This window comes from Macrosteles quadrilineatus, unplaced genomic scaffold (genome assembly GCF_028750875.1).
Source record: "Macrosteles quadrilineatus isolate MER2022 unplaced genomic scaffold, UCM_ALF_1.0 Scaffold_3__2_contigs__length_128488019, whole genome shotgun sequence".
Taxonomy (NCBI): domain Eukaryota; kingdom Metazoa; phylum Arthropoda; class Insecta; order Hemiptera; family Cicadellidae; genus Macrosteles; species Macrosteles quadrilineatus.
This window is the reverse complement of record NW_026542596.1, coordinates 124,634,675-124,649,867: the sequence shown is the minus strand read 5'-3', so window position 1 is coordinate 124,649,867 and position 15,193 is coordinate 124,634,675. Positions and strand designations below refer to the sequence as shown.

Here is a 15,193-nt window from a genome sequence, read left to right as displayed (position 1 = left end):
TAAGCAGAAAACTTATATTTTACTTAGCATAATGTGACTTTGTAACAGTTAAAAATGTGAGGATAGATAAAATTACCTTACTATACATACTGTATATATAACATTTAACGTGTTTTTATGGTATAACTGGGGTAAGACTTATACCGGGATCAATATATCTTTTTGTTTAAGGCTAATCTGGAACCAAAACGACAGCTTGTTAAAACTTTTAATAGATGTACTCACATTCTTGATAACTATTTTAAAATGTCTTTGATTTAATTAAATTTGGATGGAATTGTGTTTGAATGGACTTGCGAATGCATTAATATCCTCCTCTCTTGCCCTAATGGTTGGTAGATAATTAATTTATGTTTGTTCCACGTAGGAGAATTTAATCGTTGAGAATTTAGTCTACTAAATTGCTGTTACTTTGTAGTTTTTTTATATTTTTTATGTAAGTGAAATTGTATGGTCGCAACACGTTATGCGCGCGTGAGATAAATAAATATTATCCAACTGGAATAACATAAATGCTACAAACAAACCAAAAAAGGACCAACACATAAACATAACATAACAAAACATAAAATAAACACTCTCGTAACATTTTAATATTCCTGACTAATCGTCGTTTCTTGAATAGGGCCAATGCAATAACCAAAATAACGATATAAAACCGGAAATTCTACCTTTAAATTTCAAGAAATCCCAATAGATTGAAAGTTGTCACAGTGAAGCAACATGGCCATGGGCCAGTTTGTGATCAGGCGACACTTTTAGCCCCCCCCCAACCCCCACACAGCGGGTCATTAATGTGACATTTGAGTCCGTCACCTCACCGCAGTTTAGGTCCCGGTTTCGATTTTGAAACTGGGCGTTGCTGGACGGTCGTGTCAAATTACTCCCGTTGACGCTCAAGTCTAACATTATTCCGATTCTGAAGATAAATGCTTAAAAATACGCTAGACGTGAAATACACATCCGTCTTTATTTGACTAAGCAGTACAAAGAACCTTGTCCAATATAATTTGTAAGGCTGACGAATGTAGTTGTAGTTCGAATGGACTTTGAATGACAAATACCAATGTTGTACGAATATATAAACGTTTCTAACATCAAAAAGACTTTGGACGAAATATTTTGATCTGGGTTTAAAATGTTGCTATAAGTTAAGGGAAGAAGTTTAGGGAAAACACTGTTAGACGTGTCCTGTACATGTACAGTCCACCAAACACTACACAGCACAACCATACTACAAATTATCTTAACGCATAAATTTATCAAAACTTGTCAATTGATATTTTAGTTGCAATGTGTTTTATATTATATTTATAACTGAATGTTTCAGGGCGAGATGGTGCGAGCGTCTCTGTGGTTGCTGTGTTCCTTATGTCTTGTCGCCCAAGCCTTCGCCAAAGCTGGTGAGTTATTCAAATTATTCACTATCAACTAATTTTACATCTGAATATAATGGTTTCTACTGCTTGTCTCTGTCTTTAGTCTCCAAATCGATGACCACGGTATTTGTATGTACCATGTGTCTTGTTTAAGCAATACTAAAACATTTTGTGAGTTTAAAGTCCATGATTGGGAAGGATAAATTATTAAGGAGGTTAATTATTAGAAGTTTCCGTATCTCCCGAATCGTATTGTAACAAACACCTGTAGTAAATATCCATTTAGTTTATCCGATGATTAAACAAGAAAATTGGGAGCAGTGCGTCGGGAAGCATATGTGAAGATCATGCTGGACTCAAGTGATCAAGGACCTTCTGATTTTTATTTTTGTGGCTTGTATGTTACAAATCTCCCAAGGACAGCTGTTTTATCAGATATAGTGGTTTTTTGAAGAGTAGTGTTCACGATTTCAATTTAAGAGGTGATTAAGGTAAATTTAAGAAACGAGAAAATAATTGTTTTCGAATTAATCATATATTTCTGTATCATTGGACAGGTGTGTTCTTGTTGGTCACCCCAAGCACCTGAGTAGGGACATGCGTGCCACTAATCATGCCTCCTACAGCCAGCAATCCGACCTGTTATATTATAGTACAAGTTTTGTGTCCTCCGGGGCAAAAGTCTCGTGATAGACAATCGTCGCAACACGCACAGATACAAGAACCGTTACATTCAACCGTTAACGATCTGGTTTGGAATAGTTATCTTGTTATATTTTTAATCGGGTCTTTTCATGTTGATGGATTTTAGCCAAGGATTTTTTTTACCAGAAAACATTATGATTTAGGTAGGCCTAGCAAAAAGATGTTTTAAGCAATCGTATTACTTAAAAAACGCAATTTTTAGCAAACGATTTAAGTGAAAGAGTTAGGTTGTAGCAGTAAAGAAAAATATATTTTAACGGTTAGGCTACAATTAAAAGTACCTAAAAGTACAAAAATACGTTAAATAACACTTGTAACTTGTGTTATTGTCAACCGTGTTATTTGACGTATTTTTGTAAGGTAATTTAATGCTGATCAAGAAGTAATTTAATGAAAAGGATACATATTAAATATGAAGTGAAATATATCGAAACACTCTATTTAAAACCTCCCCCTTATTATGTACAGAATTTTAAAACCAGACAATAATACAACGTCTATGTACAAACGAAGTTAACAAATCGATTTAGAAAGTCCCAAAACCCTAACTTTCTCTCCCTTATTCATCAAAAATTATTCAAAAGCGTCACCGCATCGCTAAAATACCACATTGTTTGCATACGCAATGAAATGCAAACAAGCAATCAGCCAAAGAAAACGCTTCGTTCATCAACAATAGCCAGACTAGCTCGCGGCGCGTCGTAGGCTCAAGCGTTACAAATTATCAAACAGTCAAATGAGTTAGCGGGGTAATATTTCCCTTGTAGAGGAGTCGAGCAAATGGCCAACCATTTATTGTATAATGAGGTAATAATGGGCAGTTGGGAGGCCATTACAGTGATGTATGGTACAGGGTTGTCGCTGTGCAGCTCAACTACAGTCGTTAGTCAAGAATACCCTCTGTAGCTAGACTTGAATGTTTTTTTAGTTTGTGAAGTAATGGTTGTACTAGGGAACTTAAAGTACACGCACATAAGTAATATGAAGTAGCTTTCTAACAAAACGTGTTTAAGAGGCAGATAAATTCGCATTCAACTGGCTGTGTAGTCATTTTTAACAAAGTGTTTATGCAGTCGTACTCCGCGTACTTAGAAATGTTGTTTAGTTAATTTATAACTGCAACTAAGTACCGTGACGGTCCTGATGTACGAAATGGTATTTATGGGTTTGCACTTTTTCTTTCACCCCAATAAAGGTATTGTAACTTTCTGGTCGTTTGTTATATTTTTGTGATGTTTTTATCAGTGATTAGACGTAGTTAGATTCAAGTCAAGTTACGTTTGCGAATATTTCAAGTCGTATTATATTTAAATATGTAATCATATTGGAGACAGTATGTCATGTGGAAACAGCAAAGCATCTTATTTCTGCTATGAGATAGGTCTAAATATAATTTTCTATGTTTTGCGTCTGTAACTAAACGTATTAGCATTGAATATATGTATTAGACACCTAGCTCTCACAGCTTCGCATGTGAACATCCAGGACAATACTATACTGGTCATAGCTGTTGCTTTTTGGCAGATTACTATTTAAAACCTGACCATGATTAGTTTATAAAATTTTAAAATATTTTATCCATACTACGACTCACCAATACAACTTTTAACAAAATGACTCATTTAACCATTTGGTCCATAATTCCTCACTCGTGGTCTCCGTGAACTTCAACCAGATCACAAACAGACCTGCAAGTTTGAATTTACTACTGTGCTCATCTTTTAAACCACAATTTAACAGCCACACAATACTAAGATAATTGGATACGAATTCACCTCTTAGATTTTTCTATATCCAAACCAAACGGTCACACAACAAACAGAACTGTAAATTTTAAGGCTCTAGTGGTTTTCATATATCAAAATCCAACGGCCACACACATTGACCGGACAAGACGAGGCTTATGCTTGCACAAACACAACTTATTATCACTCGTTTGTCGAGGCCAGTGAAAGAATAGCACTGGTGAGACCAGGTTGTTTGTACTTGGTCAACATTCGAGTGGTCGGCGCATCTATAAACAAAGCACGACCACAGTTCTGGCTCCACTCGGCGCTGCGGGCCCATACAGACTATGTAATCCGTTATGTTTCCATCCAAGAGTGCGACTGTGAAGCTTATATACTTATGTATTAATCTATTCATATCAACTGATACACCAATTACAACTATTACATGTTCAAGGACACAAGAGCCAAGCAATGTTAATAGCATTACAAATAACAATATCAATAAGCATTGATAAAACAGCATTGCATGAAAACTAACAACAACAAAACATCAACGTAATCAAATACAGAAAATAGCAAGAAAAAAGTATTGAATTCCTAACAACAAAATATTTAATATTATTAAGGGGTCTAGAAAAAGTGCGAGATAAATACTTTGAACGCAACAACAAGATAAACTATTTCGACCAGATGTAAAAATAATAACTAAGTGATAAGAATAAAAATAGGATCGATGAATCTATGAAACAATTAGGTCCCTCGCCCACTATACGATTTCGGTCGTACGACACTGTGACGGAACGACAACATTCCAACAGTGAACCATTGGATCTTATGAGCGCTCGCCCTGGTGCAGTCGTTACGAGTCGGCCTATAAATGAGATTAGGAGTAACAATCAAACAAACTACACGAAGCGATAAAAAAGACTAACAAACACAATGTCAGAAGTATATAACTTTTACAATTGTAGTTTACAATTGATATAATAAAAGTTCATGCATAATAATTTACCTCATTGTTTGATGGATGGATTCATATCTATACTTGCTAATAATGTCACCTGTGATAATCGAGAGAATTTAATTGATTATTGTATTAAAATCATTTTTGTATAGTTATTTGATAGCCAAATAAAAAAAAAATATGTACGCAAAGAAAGAATGGTATGTTGGCTATGTTTTTGTACGATGAGCCTTTTTGGCTAGCACCTTATAATTTTTCATTTTCTGGGTGTAAAAATATATTTATCAACTAATATATTGGTTTCTCTTCTGTTGCAGGACTTTGCGAAGTGGAGGGTGGCCACTCAAATATCATCCTGGACATCGAAGAGAGCAGAGGAACACGTGAGTTTATTATTTAAAACTACATCTTTTAGTTATTAATTTGCTCTTCGTTGAGTTCACGCCTCCAGTCATACCGACCGTTGAAGTCTCCGGTGACTTAAATGTTCTGAGACTCGCGCAAAACGCTTACCTGATTACTGAAGGTTTGACTATTGTATACATCATAGTTGCACATACTGTATAAATTATAATAATTTCAAATTGGTTCTTTTGTGTTTAAATACAAAGTAAGTTGTTTTGTGGTCAGCTACATAGACTACAAATAGTTTCGATAGCATATAAGTATTTTCCTTTATGAACAAACTGTTCATAACAACAAACTGTATTAAAAAAAATGTAGTTTGACAGTGACCAATTCCGTTTACTGATATTTACTCAATCTAAGCACCCATATGGCCTAGAGGATTAGGTATTAAATATTACTTTATTGTCATTGGTGATTCGAAGTTAAAAAATCATATTTCTTCAAATAAGCAAGTAATGTTTGGTAATAGTCACACACCTTCATCATAGTTTTGTCAAACTCGTTCTATTTTCTAGGCTAGAATTGCACACCAGACAACAAAATGTCGGTCTGTTCCTAGCTTAGTCTTATTGCGAGTTCGATTCCAGTATATTCACAAAACGTCAAGGGGGTTGGACCACTTTCCAAAGGGATTTAATTTTTTTTAACTTCTATATACTTCTGGCATTGAAAATAAAAAAAAACCAATAAATGAATACGTTTGGTTGGGAACGTCGAATCATGGTCTTTGGCAGATGACTACGTCTCTGAACTGGTGAAGATAGTGACCAATGATTGTAGCATTCACTTTTGGATACTGAAGAATAGTTCTATCAATAGACAAAGGTTGTAGTTTGCCCAAAGATAGATTGCTGCAACGTATCCGAAACGTCAACAACTAGCTTCGCTAATTAACGACGCGGTTTATGTCCCTAAGACCAACATTGACAGTTCATTCTAACCTTGGAAGCAAATCAAACTAGTTGATAATGTCTAGCTCAGTACAGCTCATAACTCGCTATGCCAATGCTCAAGTTCATCTTACACCTTCATATCCTGATTCCCATGTTCAAGCTAATCTCACATCTACATATCCTGATCCCCATGTTCAAGTTCATCTCACATCTCCATATCCGCAAGTTCAAGCTGCTCTGGACTACTTGAACAGTCCGAGGCGCGGTGTCGGTGTCCTGTTGTATTAACGGTAGATTATTTACACTGTCTGTTCTCACGGAGTCTGAACAATATCGCCAATTACTCGTTCACTCGCTCACTCTGGACCGGTCCTGTGTAATGAAGCTGCGGAGTTCTACAAACATCTCGGACCTGATACACTCCTCCAGTCACCCTCAATACGCTGCCGCTATACTACAGACACTGCGATCATACGAGAACGTGTACATTGATAGATGTAATCTCTCGCTTCTTTATACGACATTAGATAGGTAGCTGCGTGTATATAGTGCTCATCTATATCATGAGAAAAGTCTGTAGCATTTTATGTTTGAGAACTGGACCAAACTGTCCTTGGTCATGGGGGTATTCCAATGGCTTAAAGACTTCATGATCTTACTCGGTAACAAAGTTGTCATGTCATCCATTTAAATCTCATCCTTCACTCACCTTCTCCTTGTGTGTTGGTGTAGTATGAACTTTATCAAATAGTTCAGCTGGGAACCGATTTTAAACGTTAAGTAGTAGTAATTGGACACGATTTTAGTACTACAAGTAGGAGTACATAAAATCTCGTATGCTTGTCTAAATCTTGGCTTGTTTTAGACCAAAAACACAATTTTTACTAATTACAGTTCCTTAAATCAGCGTATCTTGAACAGGTTACCCAACCCTGCTGAAATCGATTGCCTAACATTGTGAACAGTTGTTCAAACATTCTATCTTCTGCAATAAAATCGAATGCAAACACGCCCTCCTGAACTTGAAAACCAGGAACAGAATCAAACCTTACGATCAAGGACCTGACCAGAAAAGGTAATCTTGGTAAATTCGGCCACAATCACGGAGAGAGAGGCTTTAGGCGTCGTGGGTGGAGATGATAATTGCAACTCTCCGGTTTCTGGAAACAATTAATTGCGGCCCGCGAGCCGGGGGCTGGGCCGAGATTTGGTGGTCACTCCCCCAACAGCGTCTATCTGGACCTGGGAATGCGTGTGGTCTGATCAGCGGCGGCGATGGAGTCGATGCGTGAACTGCTGGGTTGAAACTATTTGATGCATGCCTTGAAAAACCCAACATAAAAATATATATTTTTACTGCCGAAAATTTACCTTTGTGATGATAATTTAGTTGGGAAGAGCCTAAGTATATAAATTTGACTCACTTTGATGTCCACCAAGACACCACCTCTTCAAATAGTATCAAGTTGTCTTCAAGTAACTCATGAGGACATAATAATCATAACTTTGTATACTCTCAAAATCATAACAATTACATTTTCTCTTGTACAACAGATCAAAAGGAAGACAGAGAAGATATTTTTCCCTGAACAAAACCTTGTCTTACTTTAAACTCGTAACAAACAGGGAAAGTAAAAAGTTGATTTATCGTGGCACATGTAATTTTTTTAACTAATAGAACGCCTCTATCATAATAAAATAGTATCAAAAACTATTAATGATGGCATTGTGCCATAGTAAACTAGTTTTTTAAACTAAGCTCTGTTGTTTCTAGTAAACCTCAGCAAGGATATAAACAATCGAAAGAATCAAATGATTGCAGATACATCACAGCTACAAGTGCCACTTGCCGCAGATCTTATCTGCATAGTTTACTTCTAACAATGGATTGCCAACCCTGAACTTATCCTTGACGTTGGACTGTCCAATATTAATTCGATAAAGTTTAGGGCCACCGAAGCTGTTATTACAGTGGCGTGTTCTGCATACATTAATCAGCTCCAGATTTAGATCACTATCGTTCCTTACGCTTCAAGGGTTATTAAAAGAGACCAGGGATTTTATCGCTTTAATTTCGAATCGGAATCGACTTGTTCTAAAATTTAATGAGACACCCTTATTCCGCTGATAGAACTCGATCATTAAGACGTTAATTCCGAGCGAATTTTGTAATCTAAAAGTGTGAATTGGATTAAACGAGTTGTGGCTGTTGCTCCTCCCACTACGGGCTAATTACTCCTTTACTTTTATTTTTGGCAAAAAGTGGCAGGTGATTAACTAGTGATTACATTTTTGAGTAATGAATATTTGGCAGTTGTTGATGTAATTTAATAATTATAGCTACTCTTTTGCGAAGTAGACATTCCGTTCACAAGTTGACGGTACTGTAAAATAACTTATTTATAGTTACATCAATTTTATTTTTTCGCCAAATTTGTTTTCCAGCCAACAAAAGTACGATTACTTTTAAGTGCAATGGATACAAAGATTTAGTATTGTAAGTGTTTATCAATATTTTCTGTTAACTTGTGTACAACGTAAAAACAAACTAAATAAAAAATTTTTGCAGCCACAAGCCTTTTAGATGAAGAGGGTTTCCTTGGCTAATCTCCTGGATTGATTAGAAACACTTAATAGTACCAACTTATCGAATATACCATTTCCACACTCCAATTTAAAGCTAATTTCTCAATCTAAGCTTAAACGATGTTTACAATCACGTGCTTAGCGCCAGATACATGTATCTAAATGATCATCTAAACAGCCAAGACAACACCGTCTCTAATGGAACAGAACGTAAAGTAGATCTCGGCAGCACAGTTAACACAGAACAATCTGTAGTGTCAATGGTACTACAGTACTTGTACGCGCCTAAAAAGGCACACAGCCCCATGTAAATGTGATATGTCGGTGCCAACAACAATACAAAATACAAGCACGGCAGTGTGAGCTAACGGTGTTGGATTGATTGTCAATTGTTGAGGGGTCACGGCCTACTTATGTCTGCATACATACGCACACAGACACACACACACGCACGTGCCAACTCACTTTATATACGTGGGAGTTGCCCGTATCATTTCTGCTGCTCTTCAAACCACCGCAAATTGACAGGTCTGACAAATGCCCCACTATGTTTCCACCAATTATTTCAATTTGTTCAGACTGAACTCCCTGACCGGGATGGATAATGCAGCCCACAACATTCCCCTGCTGTGTTTGCATCTATCTATGAATAATTCCTGATAGACTAATGCTTGTGATTGCCCCGTAGCTGTATTGGTTTGTTTTACGATCAATTACTTTATGTATTATTTTGGTTTAACTGTGTGTTATTCACTGTGTGTTATATTTTCTCAGCAAAATCTTAATCAGCAATCAAATTTATATGTATATTTTTTATAATCGCGTTAAAATTTGAGAATTCAAATAAGAGCTTCTGAAATTCTTTTAATTTATCAAAATATCTTTGTCCCTGGCTTGTTGATAAATTTCATAATTGGCCTTCAACCTTTATCATATGTACTAAATCCTATATGTCTTGTAGTAAAATGTTGTAATCATGTAAAAATAGTGTTCCATTTTCACAAAAATTACGTGTAATGGTAATGTTTCTTCGGAAAGTCTCTCTAATATTGTTTCGTCGACCAACATTTTCATAATTCTTATGACAGATTTATGAACCTGCTTCTTGATTGTATACCTATGTTTTAAAATACTTTTACTAACAACATTGACTAATGACAGAAAACTAAATTATTTTTGTGTGATAAACAAACGATATCAAATTCTAGTTGTTATTTACCATTACAGTATTAGGGTTCCCCAAATACCTTTTTTTTGTACGTAAATGGCTTAAAACAAGTAATTCTTGGTTACTGAGGTGCCAACTAGTTTCAGTACCTTCTTTGAACCACCTTAGGGCCTACGAGGGTATAATCTAACTGCAACTAATTGCAAACAAATTAACCTTAGATTACTTTATGCAGGGAATCATACTATACACATTATAAATAACACTTTATAATATCATATTTGCAGTCGATATCAAAAGATGTATGGTGTTTTGCAGAGATCAGCCAAGAGACGATGCCCCGGGACCTCCCTGTGGTAGGAGACCCCTTCTCTGACATCGCCCTGGACCTGGTGTTCCCCAAGGGGAAGGCTGTGTTCATCCTGAATGGCAAGAAGCTCCAACTGCTCATGCCTCTAGACAGGGACAGGGATAATCTCTCACACATTGTATTTCAGGTGAGTTCACCAACTCTTTTAACTTTTGCACTTTACTTTTAGTCTGCAGATTGTTGAAATATTGCTGTATTGCTCCACACTCTACAGGCTTAGCGGGACGAATAATATTTTTGAATAAACGCTGAAGTGTTGCTGCCGGTTGAAGTGAAAAAATAGTGGCCGTAGTTTACAGTTAACATCAGGAAGTTTATGCAACCGATTTTTGGTTGGCTAATACACTGGACACGAGTGCTCATTTTGTGCCGACGTACATTTTGTTCGATCATTTACTCTATATTGGCAACGGAACATAAGATTTATACAAACCTCCCGCAGGTGCCTATACACCCTACACGTTCCTTCTCTTCAACGTACAGATTAAAGAAATTACATACCATTCTAATGTCTAAGTCTACTTTCTTTAATTTTTGCTTCAACTAACAGCGCCACCAATACTAAAAAAATCTAAATTACCATACTCCACTGTGTACCTTTATCTATACATTTACCGTTTTTATTGTAGGTAATTAAACGTAACATAGTGTTTGATTAATATAATTTTGCCAGTTTGTTTAATTAACTTGAAAAAATGTGTGCCAAACGAGGTAATATTTCAATTATATACTATTTATTTTATATTTCCGCTAATATTCTCTTCAACACAACACAATAGTATACTTTTATCAACGGAATAAAATTATTTTTTTTGTGTGCTAAGAAAGAGGGAAAACTAAATGTTTATATCACAAAGTGTAACGTAGTTCTTTACATCGTTGAGTGTAACATTTTCTAATGTTGAGATTCACTTTCAAAAAGTTAATACAAGATTACTAACCTTAGAACTATTAACGAATTTCCCTATAGGGAGTAGCTATTTTATAGTTACAATATAACAGTAATTCGTCTCAAATATTTTTACTTGTTATATATAAGTTGGATAAACGTAGTAGCATTTATCAGAAATCCATCCTAGATTTATCTGACAACGCATGAGACTACGAATATTTTGGATGAGAGCTATGAAATACGAAGAGAGTCCTAAAGAAACATAGAGATAAATTACAAAATCATATAATTAAAATAATTGACAGAGTTTATTTTTTATTTCGAAAAAAATAAGATATTGTAACCTCCGATATACTAGACTCTCAAATATTGTTTAAACTTTACATGTTAGTTGATGTTGGGTCATTTATAAGGTTTTGACTCGAATTACTTATCCCTTTAAACTTTTGAAAACTTAAATATTCAAATGTCAAATTTTCATTTTCAATCTATCTAAATCTCATACACAAAAACTCCATGTAAAAGAACCATGTATTCATTGCTTATTAGTATTACTCAACTGTCATCTAGCAATTTATAGCTGCATGGATAAACACAGGCCGCGCCTTGAATGGAGAAAGTCGCAAGTTGGATTATTACAAGTAGATACGTGACGCTGATAACCAATGGCTTCTCTAATTTGACTATTTAAATTCAGCACACATTCAAAAATAATAATCTCGCTGTGAGGTGGTGCATATTAAAGTTTTAAATCACAAACAAATCGATCAAAGTCTGTATTATTAATCAAAATTCAATCAGCAAGTGTTTATGTTGTTATAGTTTAGTTGACGGGGAAGATTGTTAACTCAAGGGATAGCAAATTATCTTTACTTTGTTCAAGTTACTAAGTGAGGATATTACATTGATAATCATTTATCTGAAACAACGAAGAACATATTTAACTGTTAAAATCTTTGGCGCCAACTCTCTCGCGCCACTCATCCTTCACTCATCTCCATTTCATACTTGGCTTAAAATACCTACACTTGTATGGTAGCAATTTCAGAATAAAGTTTTTGAAGTAAAGTAAAGTAAAAAAAAGTATTTAGGAGAAATGGTCTAATGTCGCTCGACGTAAGGGGGACACGAAAATATTCTAACATATACAGTGTTTATATTAATTTCATAAGACATATTTGAGCTGCAAAAAGTGTTATTACATTGTTCCAATAGAGTATAAATATTTAAATATTATCCAAGCTATTGCTACCACAATAAACTAACATGTGTTCTGAATTAATTTAAAATAATTGTGTATAAATCAACACTTTTTCAACGAAAGTAGACAACCATACAAAATAGATTATTTATATGCGCTCCATGCTAAATTTATTAGGATCATTATTAGAGAAAGCGCATTCTTACAATGTGTGAAACAAAATTTTGCAATAACTTGTAATAAGATTTCACCCTCGTCAAAGCAGAAACTTGTTTAGTCAATATGTCCAGTCAACTAATGACACCCTATTGTAAGGAAAATTAGTTTTATTTCCAAACATCCTTCGTTTAACGCTTATTCGGTGCTGAAAGCGTGTAATTTATTCGGATATCTCCAGCTGAGGCTCGGCACAAGCAATTACATCAAATGAAGCGTGTAAAGGCTCGCAACGCGGGTAATTCGATAATTACTAAGGACTCCATCAGGTCGACGTTATTTCAACTTTCGTAACTTGCGGTTGGTTCTGCTTGTAAATAAGGAAAGGTCGAACTACTTGGCGAAAAGTTCAGCTCCGGTTATATTTAAGGCTGGATGTTACCGGGACTATTCGTAGCTTTTTGAAAGTAGAACCCCGAAGTCCGTTGTTGACATTTTATCTAACACAGATTTAAATATTTATATCTGTGAGATGGAAGCCCACTTTGTCGGGCGACTGTAGAAAATATACATTTTCCACACGTTGGTTGGATTCTTCATAATAAACTCCGATCAGATTGATTAATTAGTTATTTCATTTTATGAAATCAAATCAATTGAATTAACCATCAACCACATAAGTAAATTAGAAATTTCAATTAACACAGTTTGCCATTTATGTGGAAGTATTTCCAGTTGTGTAGGTTTGTAATTACAATCACCCACCGCGGGAGATGTACTGCCGTTGCCATTAGTTGTATGTGAGGTTTACATAACTCTGACATACACAGGAATTACTCAAAACCAGTTCCCAACAGTTTACGTAACGCTGGTGTGTTTAGAGCACAAATCATCCTGTAGGCCTCGTAGAATATAAATACTATGTTTGTGTAAACAATTAATTAGGATACTTTAATAATAGATTCATTAAATAAATAAATAAAAACTTGATCATAGGGAACAGTACATACTGTACATCTCGTGTGTATACGTTCAAAGATACAGAGATAAAACATGTTTAATAGAATGCAAAATGATGTAAGATCCTAAAACGATTGTATCTGTTCCTATTAAATTCTGTAATACTTCATAGAAGGAACCAGCAGATTATGCTGGAATTACTCGTGTGTCCACTATGTTAATATAAAAAGAATACCTTCTTGGCCAGCAACGTACGTGTTATTAAATTACATTAAAAAAAACGTCTAATAACACTCGTAATAATATATTTACACTTATACTGTTGACACACAAGACAGTAAAATACTGAAGGTGGGTAAGTGGTGATCGATTTCCATTGGACACTCCAATCATCATCAGAACCAATAGGCGAACGTATATCTTTTAGTTTTTTTCAAGTAAACAGAATATTGTTGACTAATTTGCTTTGATCAAAGAGTTAATTTAATGAGATAGAATTTTTTTTAAAAGGTTGCTTGTATATAAAATTGCATGTATATTAAATGTAGGATATTTTATTCCGAAACGTGTGATTTGGATATACCGGGAACCAATAATTGTATATATTTATGCTCGATGTGGAATCATTGTGGTAAAATATTAAACTCGTGTGTGAAAAATTTAAGAAGCGTAACCTTTGTTTCATGATTACTGGTTGATTTCTGATCTCACATTTAAGTTAATTCTTAACTAACATTTACCAGAACTCTATTGATAGGTTTGCCTAAACTCTCAGACAGTAACATGGGATGAAGTCAATTAAGTGAATTGTTGTAGACTACATTAACTATTAACTTAAGGGATTATAAAGTTATTATTAGAAAGCGAACAAAGTCAATAAATTTATTTCGCAATTGAAGAGAAAGATAGAGAGAGTTTAAATGTTCCACTCCAAGGCACGAATGTCAACTCATATTCTTATCCCACGATAATTCTTAATAATAAACAAGTTGCAGGCGGAAGCAGTTAAAAGAGCGTGATATCATCAAGTGATCTTTCATACATTCAACAACCTAATAACATGCGACTCCCACGGTCGTATCTCGCTCGTATCTGCGACACCGTGGGCCTACTTGATTAGCAATATTAATTACTGTCTTGTTTAATTAGATCGTACTAATTACTTTATTATTAAACTGCCTACATGTGGTTATTTCTATTTAAAATCAACAGGGATCAATAAACCCTCATTGGTCTCGTGAGTAATTTAGGTGTAATCAAGTGGGTTTGGAAATGACATTATTGTCAATAGATTTAGGAGTATATTTTATGCCTTAAAGTATTTAATAGAAATAGGATGTTAGTACTAGGCTGTACGGCATTGAATATTCAATTTTAATACTTAACAATAAAGTGTACATAATTTAATAACATAGGAACTGTTTTCTTTTAGAAAAATTTATTAGTTGCCACAAAAAAAGATGTATGAAACATTTGGATTTCAATGTACCCTAGTATATACATAGTATATCACATCGTCATAATTTACATGTGAAACTAATACTGAGAAAACAGTTCAGTATTTAGGATTTTTTTATTTCATTAGACGTTGTTTTAAAGCAGCGATATGGCTTCAAGAACATTGACGAGATCATATACAAGCCAATAAGTAAATTTTTCAGAGACACCGCAATTCAATTTCAACTAAATGACTAAATATATTTGGTCAACATCTATAAAAACTTGTGGATGTTTATAGGATTTTTGGTTTTTTAACGTATCTCTACATTTATTTTTTACTC

At 34.8% G+C, this 15,193-nt stretch overlaps 1 protein-coding gene across 1 annotated transcript in view; it reads left to right on the top strand.

Moving 5' to 3' along the window:
• The window catches only part of LOC128990111 (cadherin-99C-like), a 123,376-nt gene that overhangs the window by 79,129 nt on the left and 29,054 nt on the right, over positions 1-15,193 (top strand). Inside the window, exons 4-6 of the mRNA XM_054412365.1 lie at positions 1,331-1,403; positions 5,096-5,161; positions 10,152-10,330. Coding sequence (XP_054268340.1) covers positions 1,331-1,403; positions 5,096-5,161; positions 10,152-10,330 — 318 coding nt within the window. The remainder of the gene's footprint in view (positions 1-1,330; positions 1,404-5,095; positions 5,162-10,151; positions 10,331-15,193) is intronic.